Consider the following 20,346-nt stretch of genomic DNA (forward strand, 5'->3'; position numbering starts at 1 on the left):
TAAATATAAAGGAAAAGGGTAATAGAGGAAACAGATTGGTCTTTTCCTAAGACTGCGTTACTGTTAAACATATTTTTAAATCTAGACAAGAGTGACCTCTAAATATTTAACCTCATTCCCTCAGGTTCCTCTCTATACAACACAGGGCTGGCCAGAGTGCTGTCACTGGTGTGGCCCAGATCCAAGGGTGTGCTCGCACAGGACAGGAACAAGGTCAGTCTCAACCTGTAAATGTGATAGGAACAAGGCTCTGACCAGGTACTTGTCTTGTGGCACCAGGTAGGTTAAGTCCTGGCAAGGCAACCTCTGCCACTGTACATGGGCATTTGCTCCACAGGGAACCAAAAGATTCAATAAAGTAAGGCACAATTACTGCCTGGCCAGCTGGGCATATGAAACCTAAGATACTCTTGGTAAACTCTTGTTTTTGGTGCCAGTCTTGGGGTTTGAACTTAGGGTGCTGTCCCTGAGTTTCTTTAGCTTAAGGCTAATGCTCTACAGCATCACTGCCGGCTTTTTTCTGAGTAGTCTGATGGAGAAAAAGAGTCTCATGACCTTTCCAGCTGGCTTCAAACTGAGATCCTTGGATCTCAGCCTCCTGAGTAGCTAGGATTATAGGCATGAGCCACTAGTGCCTGGCAAACATGAGAGTTTCAAACAACAAAGCATGTCAGTTCTATGTTCCACAGATGCCAGCCAGCACAACTTACATAATAGCCATTATGTAGCATATATTCTACAGCATTTGTGTGCCAATCATGTCCGGAACACTGGCCATTTATTAACTAACTTAGGTTCTGGTAGTCTATGAAGCAGCAGTCATCATTTCCACTTCAACAAACGCTGAGAGGGCAACATACTAGTTCAAGATCCTTGACTTAGAAAAAAATCCTATTAAGTGAAGTAAGCCAGACTCAAAGGAACATAGGCTCAATGGTTTCCCTCATTTGTCATAATTAGTAGAAACCTTGGGCTCTCCTGGTAGAGATTTTCAATGGAACAAAATCTAGATACATAAGACCATATACTATGACGCTAAATGTAAGGACCTCCAGGATATAGAAACAAAAGCCATATAATGAGTGACTGTTGTCTTTAATGTACTATGTTATCTCTCATCTCTTTTGCTGTCCCTTGGCTATCTCATATTGTTACAATATTTTACCTTGTTAACTAATATATTGTATATATGCTTATTTGGTTATTTGAAATAGGATAGGGAAGGGGGGAAAACAAGATGAGGGGCAGGGGTGGGGGGAGGGAAATGGGGACCAAGACATGAGAAAGGGTATCAATGTGAAGTAATGCACCTTCTATCTGGTGAATATAATGTAACCTTTCTATTAATTACAAAAGAAATATGGAAAAAAAAGATCCTGACTGCTTAACGGCAAAGCCAGGATTTGTACTTAAACAATTTATGCCCTTCAATGTGTTTGTTTTTTATTTTTTTTACACTGAAATTGGAACTCAGAGTCTTGTGCTTGCTAAGCCATGCTCTAGCCCTTTTTGCTTTTAGTTTAATGTTTTCTTTCTTTTTTTTTTTTTAATATATGGTCCCGTTTTTTGCCCAGAACCAGATTTGGACCTTGTTTCCTTTTATCTATGTTTCCCACATACCTGGGATTATAGGAATGACTATCATGCCCAGCTTTATCTCACTTTTTTTTTTGGACCTAGTTTGCCTTCAAACTACGATCTTCATAATCCCTGTCTCCAGAGATGTGACACTGTACCTAGTCAAGGTCTATACATATATATATATTCCTTTTTTTGTGTGGGTCATGAGGCTTGAACTCTGCCTGAGTGTTGTCCCTGAGCTACCCTCCTATCCTTGAGCCAAGCCCCACTTCCTGTTTTTCTAGAGGTTAATTGGAGATAAGAGTCTCAAGTTTGGGCTGGGAGTTTGTCCTAGTGGTTAAAGTGCTTGCCTAGCATGCACGAAGACCCGGGTTCGATTCCTCGGTACCACATACATAGAAAAAAGCCAGAAGTGGTGCTGAGGCTCAAGTGGTAGAGCTCTAGCCTTGAGAAAGTCCAATGACAGTGCTCAGGCCCTGAGCTCAAGCCCAGGACTGGCAAAAGAAAAAAAAAAAGAGTCTCAAGTTCTTTTGTGCCTGGGCTGGCTTTGAACCTTGATCCTTAGATCTCAGCCTCCTGAGCCTCCTGAGTAGCTAGGATTATAGGTGTGAGCCATCGTGCTGGGCTTAGTTCTCTAAATTTTATGCCTCGTACTAAAATCCACATTTTTTGAAAAAAAAATCAAGATAATTCTTTGCCAAACTATTGTCCTCCTACTACCTAATTAAGAAACTTTTCCTTTGTCTTTTTTATTCCCCCATCCCCTCCTCCATTTTTAAAAAATGATCGCCAACAAATAACTTGTTCTGACACCTACCAGAACAAGAAAAAGAAGAAAAAGTACTGTTGAACTCCTCACTGGGCATTTCTGATCTCTAGTTTACCCTGATTTGTGAGCGCATGGCAGTTGTGGAAATCATATGCTTAGTGGTTGACTTGTGCTGGGCTGTACTCCACGCCAGTAGTGACTTCTCCTGAATTGCACTGACTTGCACAGTAGTCCATATTATGTTCCTTCCAGGAAACAGACTTTGGATTATCAGCTGAGTAAATTCCAATGTTTGGGCAGCTTTGATTTCTCTGAATCTACCCAGGATAAGAAGCTATTTTATTGACTTCCTAATTTACCCCTTTCTCCATCTGTAGCACACAAGGAAAAGCTGTGTCTCTCCTCGTGCTACGAAACTGTTCACGACAGTTACTTGTGTCACCTGACCACCCACTTTTGAGTACTGGTCTCACCTCTGAACCTTGGTACTGCACCTCTTCTCTTTCCCCACTGGAAAGATGTTGAAAGGGCTCCATCCTACCAGGCAGAGTTCTAGGGGATCTGCACTCTTCCCATCTAAAGTATTTCTGGCTGTTCTTCCTGGAAAACCAAAGTTCCCAATGCCTCGCCCCTCTCACTCCACTTTGTCCCTCCATTGAGCCTATAGTGTGACTCTTGGTTGTGAGCAGGGAGGTTCCCAAGCTCAGGGAAATCAAGAGAGGCAAGTTTATGTTCTGGAGCCTTGTGATATTCAGAGACACACGGCCCAAGGCAGAGCAAGCACGTGGGAGTAGGTGAGGTCATGAACACAGATGATCAACTGAGACACCTTTTTGTTTATATAACCTCCAGGTACTTGGCTTGATATAAAGAGTATATACAATATTTTCCAACCATCTTGTGTTTTGATTGGTTTCAGAGGGCTCTGAGCCTTCAACTAGAGGGCTACATTCCAAAGCACAGGGACTAGACTGACTTCTTGGCATCCTCTAGAAAGGCAGAATCATTGACCTCTGATACAGCTTCAGTTTCCTCTTGGACAGGTATGAGGGCAAGGAAATATGTTTCATGCTAGTCACTGCTGGCCATGGAACCTTTGTTCCAGTAAGATCTTATATGAAAACCCAATGCAAAAAGTTAAAGCTGAACTGCTGTGGTTTAAGGAAGGCAGCTACATCATCTTCATAGAAGCCTTCTTGGATCTACATAACTACTGCATGTGGTAGCTGGGGCTTTGAATCCTGAAACACCTGGATTTGAATTCCTATCTTTTTCCTTATTAACCCAGTTGTCACAGGCTGACTTGTGCTGGTCACTAGTGGCTCATGCCTGTAATCCTAGCTACTCAGGAGGCTGAGATCTTAGGATTGCAGTTCAAAGCCAGCTTAAGTAGGAAAGTCTGTGAGACTATTTCCCTCCCCCCAAAAAAAGCCAGAAATAGAGCTGTGGCTCAAGTGATTAAGTACTAGCCTTGACCAAGGGCACTGGGATGGGGAGAGGGAAATGGGGACCAAGACATGAGAAAGGGTATCAATGTTTGTGAAGTAATGCACCTTCTATCTGGTGACTATAATGTAACCCTTCTATTAATTACAATAAAAATATATGAAAAAAAAAGTTCAAGGGCAATGCCCTGGTCCTGAGTTCAAGCCCTAGGACTAGTGCATGTGTGCGTACTCCCCCCCCACAAAGTATGAAACTTGTATTATTCATCTTCAAATACTATTTTAATCCTTCTTGTTTCTGAAGACAGTATCCTCAGAATAGAGAACAGGATGTCCTATGGAAACACAGTTCCCTTGAGGATTCAAATATCACCAATTTTAGTGAGAAGTTCTGTGTGTTGAAATACTTTCCTTATTTATCACTGTTCTTTGAACAAGTTGTTTTCATAAACAAACCCCATGACGAAACTATTCTTTTTTTTTGCCAGTCCTGGGCTTGAGCTCAGGGCTTAAGCACCGTCCTTGGACTTTCTCAAGGCTAGAGCTCTACCACTTGAGCCCCAGCACGACTTCCAGCTTTTTTCTATGTATGTGGTACCAAGCAATCGAACCCAGGTCTTCGTGCATGCTAGGCAAGCACTTTAACCACTAGGCCAAACTCCCGGCCCTGACGAAACTGTTCTAAAACTTCATATTTTCAAGTGACCATGAACCAGGCTTCCCTGGGGGAAAAAAGTGAGACTTTATCCTACAAATAACCAAACCAAACCAAACAACCCCACTCCCCCCCAAAAAAAAACCCAAAACAGAAAGTGGTGGAGGTATGGCTCAAGTGGTAGAGCACTTGCTTTGAGTGACAAAGCCAACTAAGAGTACAAGGTCCTGAGTTTAAGATCCAGTACACACATACAAAATCCATTATAACAATACCCTTCCTTGGCTGGAGTTTGGCCTAGTGGTAGAGTGCTTGTCTAGCTTGCATGAAGACCTGGATTCGATTCCTAGGTACCACACATGTAGAAAAAAGCCAGAAGTGGTGCTATGGCTCAGGTGGTAGAGGTCTAGCCTTTAGAAAGCCCAAGGACAGTGCTTGGAGTTCAGGCCCAAGATTGGAAGAAAAAAAAAAGTACCCTTCCTTGGCTGGGCACAGTGGCTCACACCTATAATCCTAGCTACTCAGGAGGTTGAGATCTGAGGATCGCAGTTCAAAACCAGCCCAGGCACTAGAGTCCATGAGACTCTCATCTCCAATTAACCACCAGAGAACTAAAGTGGTGTTGTGGTTCAATGGGTAGGGCAGTAGCCTTGAGCTGAAGAGCTCAGGGACAACACTCAGGCCCAGAGTTTAAGTCCCATGACCACCACCACCACCAACAAAAATACCCCTTCTGGGGGCCAGGAGTTTGGCTAGTGGTAGGGTGCTTGCTTAGCAAGCACAAGGACTGGGATTTGATTCCTCGGTACCACATCTACAGAAAAAGCTGGAAGTGGTGGTGTGGCTCAAGTGGTAGAGCTGCAGCCTTGAGAAAGTCCAAGGATAGTGCTTAGGCCCTGAGTTTAAGTCCCAGGACTGGAAAAAATACCCCTCCTGTACTCTTCCCCCCAAAAAGCCGGGCACTGGTGGCTTGGGTCTGTAATCCTAGCCTATCTTGGAGGCTGAGATATGACAATCATGGCTCAAAGCCAGGCCAGGCAAGAAAGTTGGTGAGACTCTTATCTCTACTTAACCATCAGAAAACTACAAGTGGTGCAGTGGCTCAAAGTGGTAAAGTGCTAGCCTTGAACAACAGAGTTTCAGGGACAGTGCCCAGGCTCTGAGTTCAAGCCCTAAAACTGACAAAAAACCAAAAACCAAAAAGCAAAGAAACAAAAAGTACTGGAGGTATGACTCAACTTGTCCCTAGCAGGAAAAAGTTAAAATCCCAGTACTTCTATCACAATAACAGCAAACAAAACAAAACAACAACCCATAGAATGTATCATTTTTTCAATGAGGCATAAATTCCTAGTCTTTCCCCTTGGATAAAGCAAAAAGGTTTCTTCATGTGTACCTCACACCATCCTCTGTCCCCTCCAGCTGTAATGAATTTGTTTTGTTCCTTACGGTCAATATGGTCCTTGATATCCAGACTTTTGAGGATAATACTTATTGCCTTGCCCTCCCTTTTCACCTGCCTCAGGCTTCCTGATCCTTCCAGCCTTGCATGCTAATCACATCTGTACTTAGTAGATGCCATTTCCATTCTATTCACCCCAACTCTGTTGGTGGGGGGCAGGACCATGCCTAACATTTATTTTGCCAGTCCTGAGGCTTAAACTCTAGGCCTGAGCACTGTCTTTGGGCTTTCTCAAGGCTAGAGCTCTATCACTTGAGCCACTGCATCATTTCGGGCTTTTTCTATGTATGTGGTACCAAGGAATAGAACCTGGGTCTTTGTGCATGCTAAGCAAGCACTCTACCACTAGGCCACACTCTCAGCCCTATGCCTAACTTCTGTATCCCTAGCAGTAGGCCAGAATATGCTACCAATTATAAGTATCCAGTAAGTATCATACAAGTCTGTCTGCAGAGAAATGGAATTTCCTTAAGCATTCTTTGGGACCTATTGTTCAGCCTTATGAATTTCAGTGTTGAATGTTCAGCAACATTTAGCATTAACCACCACCTTGAAAGGAAAGAGTTAACATAACCAATCTGCTTTACTTATTTCTGGGAATGCCTGAGTCATGGCAATGACCCTGAATCATACCCCAGCACTAAGGTCTTGAAATGTTCACTAATTATTGAGGTTATCTTGTATCCTAAGGCAGTGGGTCAGGATGTACTAAGCCTAAAGAAAGCACTGTGAAAGTAAAGGTGAACATTCGTGATGAGATGTGTACCAGGCACCGAGTGAGGGGCTGCATTCCAGGATTCGTTTGCTTGAAGAATTCTGAACACCCAAGACTTGAGTGGGCTTCCCTGGATAGATGTGTTTTTCACATTGTCTCTGTATTTCATAGCTGGAGGAAACACATGGGAATCCTCCAGAGAAAGGACAAGGAGCAAAGCTTTCTCTAGCTTTTGCCAGTGTGTGTTCGTATCCTACAGGTCTGGCACTGTAGCCTCTGCTGTAATCTTTGCTTAGAGTCTAACTTAGGTTGAGCTGGGAGTCCTTCCAGAAACTCACTATAGGGGGAAGGTCATAGAATGTCTCAAACATTTAGTTTTCCTCCTGCCTCATTTCCAATTTCATTTCCACCTCTACTGTTGATTCCAGTAGATCAGATTCAAAGCTGGCACATCCTGTAGCTCTATTCTGGTCTTCTGTTTATCTTACTCTCTTGTTATTTTTTTTTCTATTACTCCCATGGGTTTTAATCCCATTAGAGAGTTTATGACTTCTAAGCCAGACTTTTTTTCCTAAGCACCTGGTGTACAGTTACCTTCCTGTCAGATAGCCCAATGAAGTAGCTTCTAAAGATTTTAAGAAATTGTAAGAAAATTGACTAAGTCAGTGTCCATAATTTTATTACAAATTTGTCCTCGTCTTCTTTTCCCCATCATATACTAAATTGCCAAAACATGAAATCCAAGGGTTACCTTTGATTTTTCTTTTTCCTCATATTTTCCCCTCTCCTAATCCAATTCATTATGGATCCACTTCCAAAACAAATTTCAAATCCCTCTGCTTCCCTCCATTACTAAGATAGCATTTCAATCTGAATCACCACTGTCAACAACTTGCCTGGATTATCTATTTTTTTTTTTGCCAGTCCTGGGCTTGAACTCAGGGCCTGAGCACTGTCCTTGGGCTTTCCTCAAGGCTAGTGCTCTACCACTTGAGCCACAGCACCATTTCTGGCTTTTCTATGTATGTGGTACCGAGTAATTGAACCCGGGTCTTTATGCATGCTAGGCAAGCACTCTACCACTAGGCCAAATCCCAGCCCTGGATTATCTATTTTTATTTTCCCTGCCTCTATACTTGTTCTTTTCAGATGCTCTTTAAAAAATGTACATTCATTTGCACTACTCTGACTAAGACCATTTGAGACCATTGTTCTCAGAAAACAAGTTGAACTATGCAGGTGAGACTTGATTTACTAGGTGCTCTGTAATCATTTCCTTTACATCTCTCCACTTTTCCTTCCTTCCTTCCTTCCTTCCTTCCTTCCTTCCTTCCTTCCTTCCTTCCTTCCTTCCTTCCCTCCCTCCCTCCCTCCCTCCCTCCCTCTCTCTCTCTCTCTCTCTCTCTGTCTTTCTGTGGGTTATGGGGCTTGAACTCGGCCTGGACATTGTCCCTGAGCTCTTCAGCTCAAGGCTACCACCCTACCCTTGAGCCAAGCCCCACTTTCCATTTTCTAGAGGTTAATTGGCAATAAGAGTCTCAGGTCCTTTTGTGCCCGGGCTAGCTTTGAACCTTGATCCTCAGATCTCACCCTCCTGAGTAGCTAGGATTACAGGCATGAGCCACCGTGCCCGGCCTCTCCACCTTTCCTAAATGCCATCTTCTCTCATTTACCTTGTTCCAGCTACATTGGTCTCATCTCTATTCTTAGAATTTAGCAGTCCAGTTCACCTAGAGATCTTTGTGGTATCATGTAAATCAGGCTGTGAGAACGAACTCTTTCTCATTATTTAGATCTCAGCTCCAGTCTTTTATTCCTATAATATCCTTCCCAACAATAACTTCCAGGAAATCCTAGGCACTGAGAACATGCAGGGGATACATTCTAAGATCCCAATGGTTCTCTGAAACCCAATATGTATTATATTTTCCCCTACACATATCCCTATGATAAAGTTTAGTTTATTAATTAGACACAGTAAGATACTAAAGAGAATAAATAGTTATAAATGAAGAGAACACTATTAACCATAGCTAATATAAATAAAGAGAACAATGAAAACAATACACTATAATCGCCAGCTTCACTACCCTTGCTCTTTGGAACCATTATTGAGTAGAAGGGCTATGTAAACACAAGTGTTGGTGATACCATGACGATCTGATAACTGAGATGGCTACTAAGCACCGAAAGGGCAGGCAGCATATATGGGGCAGATATGATAGGTAGGGAGGGATGGGTCATAGACCAGGCTGGACAAGAAGGAATGGCATGAGATTTTATGCTATTTAGAATGGTGTGCAATTAAAACTTTTAAATTATTTCTGGAATTTTCCACTGCCTATTTTCAGGTCACACTTAACCTTGTGTAAATTAAACAATGGGAAGTGAAACTGGAGATAAGTGGAGACTGTAATAAGTAAGATGGCTTGGCCCCCTTCAAGTACTTCAGTTCCAAAGTAAGTTACTCTCTATGCCTTTTCTATGTGCCTCATAGTCATTATGAAAATCTGAGCTTGCTTTTGTCTCTCATTTCCCTCCCTCATGGGGCAATGTAAGACATAGAGCAGATGGGCTAGGAGTTTGGCCTAGTGGTAGAGTGCTTGCCTAGCATGCACGAAGACCCAGGTTCAATTCCTCGGTACCACATACATAGCAAAAAGCCAGAAGTGGTGCTGAGGCTCAAGTGGTAGAGTGCTAGCCTTGAGAAAGTCCAAGGACAGTGCTCAAGCTCTGAGCCCAAGCCCAGGACTGGCAAAAAAAAAAAAAAAAAAGAAATAGAGCAGAGATTCTGTTCATGCACTACAGTAGCCTTAGCCTAAATCAGTGCCTGGTAGAGACAGTTTCATGTTTACTTGCGAGCAAGAATCAACATACAGAACATGCAGTCTGAAAAGTCTGAAAGCATCTGTCATTGCTCCACATGCTTGTGTGTCAGGACTGTGGGCTACACAGTCCAAAAACTTACTGTGTCAATTTAGAAGGCCATGAGCTGGCATTTCTAACTTACCATTCTATATTTCTCCCAAATGGAAAGGAACCTACTAATAACAGAGGATATACCCACAAAGCTTATCTGTAGGTTCTCTGTTATTACAGTAAGGTTATTTATCTGAGTCCCAAAGAGCAAGAGAAAAAAAATACTTTCCTCTATGTACCTTTGGTATTGTGTGGAAGGTATAAATAAGTCTTTCTGATTAAAAATGTGAAATAATACTGGGCACTGGTGCCTCATGCCTACAGTTCTAGATACTAAGATCTGAGGATCTCAGTTTGAAACCAACTGAGGTAGGAAAGTCCTTGAGGCTCTTTTCTACAATTAGCCAACAGAAACTGGAAGGGGAGCTGTGGCTCAAAGTGGTAGATCACTAGACTTGAGGGGAAAAAGAAAAAGCTCAGGGATAGTGCCCAGGCCCTAAGTTCAAGCCCCATGACTGACAAAAAAAGTGAAAAAACTTCTGTGAAATGTCATATATTAAACCCAATTATTTGCTTTCCATATCTGCAGATGTCTGCATTTCTGTTAAGTAAATTCTTCTCGTTAAAAGGATTTAAAAAATATCTACTCTTCCTTTGAATACCTGTTTGAGGGGTAGATAGCATGTATGTAGGGGTAGAATGCCAGGCTTCTCAGTGAATATCAAATTCCACTATGTCTATTATTACTAGAAGATGCCAACTTTTCTGAGGCTTCCCACTGCAATCTAGTGACTCATTCTGACTGACACAGCACTGTGAAGCTCAATTCTACCTAAGTTATCACACTACTTACCATCAAACTAGTTTTAGCAAAAGAGATTACAGTGTAAGAAAGGAATGACACTATCTTGAGAGAGTAAAGCATTTTCATTCAACATACATAAGTATAGCTAAACATCATAATGTAAAAAATATATATACATATCCTGCATACATATATAATTTGTCATAACCTAGAACAGTATCTGTAGACTTTTATGTTCATTTAAGCATGGTGAACCTTTTTTAGGCTTAGAGTATCACCAAGCACATATTAAGACCTAGTATGCAGTTTCAGGGAGCCTGATAACTATCCTCCAGATACAAAAAATAGCTACCAGGAGATTCTCAGAAACACAAGATTCTGGATCTGATGGGAAATAGCAAAAGGCCTCTTGGAGGAATTAACATTGAACTGAATCAAACTAAGTTTCAGTTAATGGAATAAGAAATAAATGCTCTCTAATGTTCATTTGCACTCTAAAAATGTGATGTTCTATTAAAATTCACTTGATTGCATTCAGACAGACAGAAATCCAGCCCCCCACCCCGCTCCACAAACACAGAACCCAAACACTTTCAGACTGCTGGCTACAGAAACTTGGTTTGTCTTTATCAGCTTTTTGTGCCTGCAGTTTTAGACCAGATTCTTTAAGATGATGCATCATTTTGTGTCCAATATTTTACAATTCCTACTTTGCTCTGGCATATGATTCATAGCCCTTATCCACAAATGTAAATACATAATTCTAGAAGATCAATGTAACATTCAAATTAAATATAAATGAGAAACAAAAAAGAGCAATTTATAAGAATATGTCACCAACACATAGACACTTGGGGACAGTGCCACTAATGACATATTGGTGTCAGATTTTGCTTTGTTTTGTTTTTGGTCAGTTGTGGGGCTTAGACTCTGGGCCTGGGTGCTGTCCTTGAGCTCATCAGTTCAAGGCTACAACCCTACCTCTGGGCCTGGGCATTGTCCCTGAGTTCTTCAGCTCAAGGCTACCATCCTACCCCTAGAGCCAGATCACCACTTCCGGTTTTCTAGTGATAAATTGGAGATAAGAGTCTCATGGACTTTAGTGCTCAGGCTGGCTTTAAACCGTGATCCTCAGATCTTAGCCTCCACAGTAGCTAGGATTATAGGCGTGAGCCACTGTGCCCAACAAAGGAGGGGTATTTTTTTTCCAGTCTAGGGTATGGAACTCAGAGCCTGAGCACTGTGTGTGGGCTTTCTCAAGGCTAGAGTTCTATCACTTGAGCCACATCAGCACTTCCAGCTCTTTTCTACGTATGTGGTACTGAGGAATTGAACCCCTGTCTTCATGCAAGCTAGGGAAGCACCAAGGCAAGCCACCAAGCCCAGCTGAGAGTCAGATTTTTTTTTGTGGGTTATGGAGCTTGAACTCTGCCTGGATGCTGTCCTTGAGCTCTTCAGCTCAAGGCTACCACCCTAACTTTGAGTCAAGCCCCACTTCCCAATTTCTAGAGGTTAATTGGAGAGAAGAGTTTCAGATTCTTTTGTGCCCAGGCAGGCTTTGAACCTTGATCCTCAGATCTCAGTCTCCTAAGTAGCTAGGATTACTGGAGTGAGCCATTGTGCCCGGCAAGAGTCAGATTCTTATAGCTCCACTCCAGAGTCCTAATGTACACATGGATTACAAGTACAGACTGGTTCGGTTCTGTGGGAACTGATGGTAGGATTTTCTGCAAGGAAATAGGTTAAGCTTAAGTTGAGAGCAAAACACTCTGTTTCCCCTTCATTTACGTATAGTTGTGCTCCTGGGAAATTCAGCATATATAAGAACCATGAGAAATATTTTGTGTTGGTACATAAACAGTTGGTTTTAGGCTTAGATAATTATAAATTCTTCTTTTATATATGGAGGACACTGGAAGGTTTGGGGGGCAGAGTCTTTCAGTGTGCATGACTATTTTGTCTATTGCTGGCAGGTGGAATAAATGAGATATATCAGGAAGGAAACTTCCCAAAGACCCATAAATTATGGCCAAATCTTCTTGTCACATTTCCAAATTCACCCATAGGGGGCAGCATAACCTTTAATGAGAATCCCTTTTCTTAGATCAACATCTTAAACTAAATATAGCTATCTGGTGGATATGTTCTCAGAACTGAAAACCACAACCACATTCTCTCTTTTTGCTTTATAACCAAATAATAGAGGGGGGGGAGACAAACAAAGGCTGGGATTCAATCTACTTGGGATGAAACTGACAACAATGAAAAGGAATCGAAGAATTCTACTGGAGATCACTCAACACAGACAATAGACTTAATTCAGATATCTTCTTGCTTGATAGAAAATACCTGTTAGCTTTCAGAATTATAGGGACCAGAGGACAGGGGTGGAGGGGCCAGGTGCAGGAGCAACGTAGGAACAAGAAGAAGGGCAAAGATGGCTGGGGACAGAAAAAATGCTTGAAGATCCAGTCTTTGGCACAAGTCAGACTTGGGTTCCAGTCAAACATGCATTATCTACTAACCATGGATCATTTTCTTACTCTTATTTGTTAAAACATATAAATTGTTTTTCATACCATTGTCAGAGTGGGATGTGTGCAAAGTGACAGGCAAAAAGTAAAATTCAAATTCTGGATGTCAGTATTTAAAAAAAATCACATGTCACTTGTCTGTGGAGCATTGATGCTCAAATATATTTACTTGAAATAATTATGACTACTAGATGTTAGCAGGAAGAGTAAACTTCTATGTTACTTTTTGGATACTCTCTTAAAACATCATGTTAAAATATGGAGGGCATCTAACTTATTTCCTGAAAAGAAAAAAATGTAGATTATTTTAAATTTATTAAATAATCATAAAATAAGGCTTATTATTTAAGGTTAAAATGTTTGCACAACTTTAAATAAAAAAATGCATACTAGTCGGGCACTGATGGCTCATGTCTGTAGTCCTAGCTAATCAGGAGGCTGAGATCTAAGGATCAATGTTTGAAAACAGCTCTGGCAGAAAAGTCCTTGTGAATCTTTTTTTTTGTCGGTAGTGGGACTTGAACTCTGGGCCAGGGCATTGTCCCAGAGTTCTTCACATCAAGGCTACCACCCTACCCTTTAAGCCATTGCACCACTTCTGGTTTTCAGGTGGTTAATTGGAGATAAAAGTCTACGATTATAGGCATGAGCCACCTCACCCAGCAACCTGTGAGACTCTAATCTCCAATAAATTACTCAAAAAAGCCAGAAGTGGCCCTGTGGCTCAAGTGGTAGAGTGCTAGCTATGAGTACAAAGAGACTCAGGGACAGTGCCCAGGCCCTGAGTTAAAGCCCCAGGACTGGCAAAAAACAAAAACACTCCCCCCCTCAGTATATTATAGTAGACATTCTTTTATGGGGAGGGGTAGGGGTTGGTCAAGGCCTGGGTGATATCCCTAAATTCAGGCATAGTACTCCGCCCCTTTGAGCCACAGTTCCAATTCCAGTTTTATGGTGGTTAATTGGAGATGAGTCTCATGGAACTTCCTGCCAGGCTTGAATCTTGATCCTCAGATCTCAGCTTCATGAGTAGTTATGATTATAGGCAAGAGCCCAGCTTTAGTGGAAATTCTTACATTTTAGTGTTTTTCTTGATATTTAATACTTGATATGTTAATATTTACAACACAATAAACATATTATACAAGATCTCAAACTAGTTTTAGGAGAACATTTGGCAAATAGACAAAGTATAACTGAAAACCAAGTATTCTGCCCAAATATTCTATCTAATATTCTTTGTTGGGGGCAGACAATCAGCTAAAATCCTAGTTAATCAAGGGCAGAATGTGAACATAGCATATGCAGTGTAGGGACCAGATTCAAAGTCAACTTTAGGATGATTGCTAAACATTTGAAAGGTATAAGGACTCCTAGAAGAGACATACATTAAACTGCTACTGATTGAATATGTGACAATGACAGTTCTTGCAGAAAGAGACATAGTAAAATTTTCCTTACATTTTGAACCTAACAATGACAAATAAATACTATAATAATTTCTCAAGGCACTACTACTGAGTGCTGGTGGTTCAGGTCTAGATCCTAGCTACTTTCAGAGGCTGAAAACAAAAGGATTTAGCTAGAGGCGAGCCTGGGTAGAATAATTCTTGAGACCTTATCTTAAAAATATCAGCAAAAAACTGGGCTAGATGTATGATTCCAGCAGCAAAGTACCAGAGTAGCAAGTATGAGACACTGATTTCAAACTTCAGTACTACTAAAAAAGAAAAAGCACAAGCAACAGAATTATATACTATCACAAGCATACTAATTATATTAGACATGAAGACATTGTAAATTTTAGATGAGGTATTTTTTCCTTAACATAAATTTCTTGAAATTATAAATCAAGATAATCTTAAAAAAGGCCAATGTAGTAAATAATAATATTAATAGTACTATAATAATTATAATGAATATCTTGTCTTTGCTATGACAGCATTCTCTATCACATTGCTTACAACAGGAAAATGGCAGAAATGAAGTAAATATTATGTGGCCATCTCCATCTGTGGCAAAGTTGGGAGACTAGAGTTTGAATCTTTCTCTAACACTTATTTGCTCAGGGATTCCCCAGCAGGTTAATTAACCTGCCTATATTTGATATGCACTGATATGTATCAAACAGTGGGAGGAAAGTACATGATAACAGAGCTAATTACCTATCCAGGCCTTTTGCAATCTTCCTTACCTAGATAAAACAGATTAGATTCATCAGGAAGTGAATCAAAACTCTCAAAAGAGAGGTGGTAGAAGTTTCATTTAAAGGGATGCTTTGGCATTTCATTGGCAACACATCAGCTCCTTTGCTGTCATCTATAAGAATTCAGTCCTTAGTACAAAGTGTTTTTAGGGGAAAAAAGGAGAAACAATAAAAATAATCCTAAACAGGGTCAGGAATGTGGCTTAGTGGTAGACTGCTTGCCTAGCATTCATGAAACCCTGGGTTAGATTCCTCAGGATCACAGAAACAGAAAAAGTAAACGTGGTGCTGTTAGCTCAAGTGATAGAGTGCTAGCCTTGAGCAAAAAAAGTTCAGGTTCAGTGCCCAGGATCTGAATTTAAGCCATAGGACTAGAAAAAAAAAATCCTAAACTAAATTGGAAAGACAGGAAAACCCTGAAAAAACCTCTAAAAATACATGTGTATTTGAAAGTAGGGGTTCATGATGGCAAGAAGCAAATGGAACACATTTTGTAACTCAGCCAATATGCAACCCATTAAATATAGAATATTAATTGTATTCCAGGCCTCTTGTTAGACAAAGGAGTAGAGAACAAAAATGGTAGATGATCCCTAACTGATCAGAGGAAAGAATGAATATATGGCACCTTTTCTGATTTTTTTCTCAACTCAATACATACTTTTAGTTTTAGTTCCTTCTCTTGTTTCACCTATGTTTTTCTCTAGTATCACTAGGAAGTGGTAATTCCTTCACAAGACTCAATGGAAAAAAAAAGTGTAAAAACAATTGTATGTGTTCAGCTGGGTGCCAGTGGCTCATGAGTATAGCCCTAGCTACTCAGGAGGCTGAGATTTGAGGATCACAGTTCAAAGCCTGCAGGGCAGGGAAATCTGTGAGACCCTAATCCCTAATTAACTACCCAAAACTTGGCAGCCAGGCTCAAGTGATAGAGTGATGGCCTTGAGCACCAAAAAAAAAAAAAAAAAGCTCAGGCATGGCACCCAGGCCTGAGTTTAGGCCCCAGGCCCTCCCCACCCCCCAGGTATATGTATTCAACTTCAAGTAAGTTTCAAAATGAAAGGTGAAAAAAATCCCCAATGATAATTATCATGACACAAATCAATGGCTTCATATCATCCCTACTTATATAAAATTATTCCTAGCTGGATGCTAGTGGCTCACTCTTGTAATCCTAGCTCTTCAGGAGGTTGAGATCTGAAGATTGAGATTTGAAGACAGCCTAGGCAGAAATGTTTATGAGACTCTTTTTTTTTTTTTGCCAGTTCTGGGCTTGAACTCAGGGCCTGAGCACTGTCCTTGGATTTTCTCAAGGCTAGAGCTCTACCACTTGAGCCTCAGCACCACTCCTGGCTTTTTTCTATGTATGTGGTACTGAGGAATCGAACCCGGGTCTTCATGCATGCTAGGCAAGCACTTTTTTTTTTTTTTTTGCCAGTCCTGGGCTTGAGCTCAGGGCCTGAGCACTGTCCTTGGACTTTCTCAAGGATAGAGCTCTACCACTTGAGCCTCAGCACCACTTCCAGCTTTTTTCTATGTATGTGGTACCGAGGAATCGAACCCGGGTCTTCATGCATGCTAGGCAAGCACTTTAACCACTAGGCCAAACTCCCAGCCCTAGTCAAGCACTTTTAACTAATAGGGCAAACTCCTGGCCCCTGTTTATGAGACTCTTATCTCCAATTAAGGACCCAAAAGAGCCAGAGATGGATCTGTTGTCATGACAGTAGAATGCTAGCTAGCCTTGAGCACAAAAGCTCAGGGACAGAGCCCTAGGCAGGAAGGAAGGGAGGGAGGGAGAGAGGGAGAGGGAGAGGGAGAGAGGGAGAGGGAGAGAGGGAGAGGGAGAGGGAGAGGGAGAGAAAGAGAGAGAGAGAGAGAGAGAGAGAGAGAGAGAGAGAGAGAGAGAGAGAGAGAGAGAGAGAGAGAGAAAGAAAGGCGGGGAAGGGAGGGAGGGAGAGAGGAACAAAGGAAGGAAGCAGAAATTATCTCTAAAGATGTAAATAACTAAGAAACGACATAAAAAAGAGGTTAAAATACTATACAGAAATGAACTCTGTCATTTCCTCGAAAGAGTAATGAAATCATATAAAATGGGAAAAAGTGTAATATATTCATAATTATAAACATGAAAGCACCTGTGATACCCACATACAAAACTCCTAAATGAATCTGTCTAGGTAGGATTATTATTTTCTTTTTTCCATGGAAAAAGTTGCCCATGTTAATAATAAAAATAAATAAATTACACTTATCGCAAAGCCTGTCTGCTTAGCAAACTTACCCCATACCAGTGGGCATAGTGGCTAGAGAAAATTGTCCATTGAGGAAAAAAGGTATTAATGAAGGCACAGCATCTTAGTTACCACCCTCATATGTAGATACTTCAGCAACTGACTCACATTAGTGCAGCATAGTTTAACCTACTACTTAAAACCTAGGGCATATTTGAATAATTAATTACGTGAAGAAAAATCTCAGAGAAACATACTCAGTGCAAACATTTGGCCACCATGGTCACATTTTATTATTAAATGATAATCTCTAAATCCTTTAACCATAAGAGTGCATGCAAGGGGCTGAGAGAAAGGGAAGGGAAGATACTGTATGGAAGGAAATATTCTCTCATTACCTGACTTATGTAACTGTACTTTCTTTGTACATCACAGTTATAATAACAACAAAGTAAATTTTAAAAGAAAAAAAGAAGAAAGAAAAGAAATCTGTGAGCCCGTGGCTCATGTCAGTAATCTTAACTACTCAGAAGTCTGAGCTCTGATGATCATGGTTCAAAGCCAGCCCGGGAGAGGAAAGTCCATGAGACTCTTTATTACAAAGAAACATCAGAAAACTGGAAGTGAAACTGTGGCTCAAAGTGGTAGAATGCTAGCTTTGAGCAAGAAAAAAAAACAACAACCTCAGGAACAGTGCCCAGGCCCTGAGTTCAACTTCTACAACTGACAAAAAAAACAAAAACAAAAACAAAAAAACCCCCAGGCACTGGTGGCTGTAATCCTTGCCACTCAGGAAGCTGAGATCAGAGAATTTTGGTTTGAAGCCAGACTGGAGGAAAAGGCCAGGAATGTCTGTGAAACTCTTTTTTTTCAGTTGTGAGGTTTGAACTCAGGGACTGAGAGCACTGTTTCTGGAGCTTTTTGAACCACAGTTCCACTTCGGGCTTTTTTTTTTTTTCTTAATTAGAGATCAGAGTCTCATAGACTTTCCCAGGTGGCTTTGAACCATGATCTTCAATTCACAGCTTCCTGAGTAGCTACAATTACATGGCATCCATGAGAGTCTTATCTCAAATTAACTACTTAAAAACTGGAAGTGGAGCTGTGGCTTAAAATTGGTAGAGTACTATCCCTAAGTACAAAAATTCAATAATAACATCCAGGCCCTGAATTTAAGCCCTAACACTGGGGAAAAAAAGGAAAGAAAAGAAAAATATAATTAAGCCTGTGGGTTTTCAGCATTCCTGTAGTTTGATTTCATGCAGGTCAGGTCAGAATAGTTAATTCACACTTTCAAAGAGATTCTTCTTTCTACTGTCACACTTTGTGCTTGAAAAAATGAAAACTTTAAGTACTTAAAATTAACATCATCATCATCTTGCAGCTTAAATGATGACTTAACAATAACTCAAGCTAGCTGTGTTCTATATATTCTTTATTCATGTAATTAGTATTCTTAGATCTTTTAAAATTGCTCAAGCCCTAGGGGGAAATGATTTCAAAAGATTGAATGCATGTGCTGATTTAAGATACAATTTCTCACACATCCAACCTCTATAATTTGGACTTATAGAACAATATAGAATAATTCTGGCACTACCTCTTTGGCAGTGTTTTAAAATTAAGGTGTTATTATACAGAGCTTAATTCTTTTGAAAAAATGACTGCTTAGGAATATGGTCATAAAGAGATTTTCAACTAACTTAAAAATTCAGAGCTAAACTCCAAGTAAAGCTCAAAGAGTTGGAATCTAAACTCTTCAAATTTCATGAAACTTTTCATTCAAGCATTAAGTTTTCTGGTAATGTCTTGGAAGGAGTGCTGATGTAATAAAAGATTAAGAAATAATATCATCTGATGTAATTATTTGCCTTGGGCAAAATAATCTGGGTATCAATCCTGATAAAATCCTGATTTAAAAAAACTGTATATTTAGCTTATGGATAACATGCTAGCATGTTTGAGGCCCTGGGTTTGATTCTCAGTACTGGAGAAAATCATCTGGGTGAATTTGAACAAAAGAATTAATTTCTCTATGATTCAAAAGTTTAGTCTCCAAAGGTGAGAATTATATAAATGAGCATTTCTAGAACAAATGACAAACATGAAGATAGTGGAAGAGTAGTAAATCACTAGGGACATTGCTATCTAGCAATTGTCTTCAAATGGATACAATTTTTAACCACTTCATTTTGCAGGATTTAATACACGTGACAGACCTTATCCAGGAAACTGTCCTGACGTTCTAGTTCAAGAGACACTGGAAGAAACCCACACTTTATTTAAAGGAGCCAAGGAGAAAGGGAACTGGGATGGATGATAGCTTTTCTTAGGGTATGTTAATTTTGAAAAAGAACTAAAAGACTGGGATGAACTGGGATCTGCAAGATCCCTAAAGACAGAACTCTAATAATGAAAATGACTCAAGGAATTACAACAGCGGCTCAGTAAAACTCAGTTCTTCCCCCTATACTCCTGACAGGGCAAAATAAAGTAAAACAACAAACCCGAGAACCACCACTTGGCGAGGCACTGGTTTACCTGCTTGGAGGCTGTGGTGGTAGCTCCCCGGGCGGGGGTGGAGCGGGGTGGCGGGGTATTTAATGAGAAAAGGGCCCGGCGAGGGGAACAGCGTACAGGAGACCGACCCTACCTTTCACAGATTTCCCAACACTGTGTAAGTGAGTGATGGAACTGTAGTTTTGGGCAACACCTTTCAAGAACGCTTCCATCTCTTCTTGGTGGTGATATCTGAAATCCAGCGCAGATACCAGGGGCAGCAGAAGCCCAAGCCAGAGGCACGGGAAGTCCATGTTCTAGAGATGAATAAAAATCAAGAATAAAGTCGAGGGGAAGACATAGGAAGCCAGGGGACAACGGCTCGCCCCAGCTCAGCGTTCCACTCCCGGATGCTTTTCCCGAGGAGCACCAAAGTTGGAAAGCAACACCTTCGGGAGTTAGTGCCATCAACAGCCGAGAGCTCCGAGAGCTCCGAGAGCCCACGGTGCGGTTCTCCCCGCT

The 20,346-nt window shown here is 41.0% G+C and overlaps 1 protein-coding gene across 1 annotated transcript in view; it reads right to left on the bottom strand.

Moving 5' to 3' along the window:
- Cpm (carboxypeptidase M) overlaps nt 1-20,138 on the bottom strand; it is a 57,900-nt gene extending 37,762 nt beyond the window's left edge. The window contains exon 1 of the mRNA XM_090328233.1: nt 19,979-20,138. Within this exon, the coding sequence (XP_090184359.1) occupies nt 19,979-20,138 (160 nt within the window). The remainder of the gene's footprint in view (nt 1-19,978) is intronic.
- Between the last annotated feature and the right edge of the window lie 208 nt (nt 20,139-20,346).

The sequence above is a fragment of the Megascapheus bottae genome, chromosome 2 (assembly GCF_031878675.1).
Source record: "Megascapheus bottae isolate mThoBot1 chromosome 2, mThoBot2.hap1, whole genome shotgun sequence".
In the NCBI taxonomy this organism is placed as follows: Eukaryota; Metazoa; Chordata; class Mammalia; order Rodentia; family Geomyidae; genus Megascapheus; species Megascapheus bottae.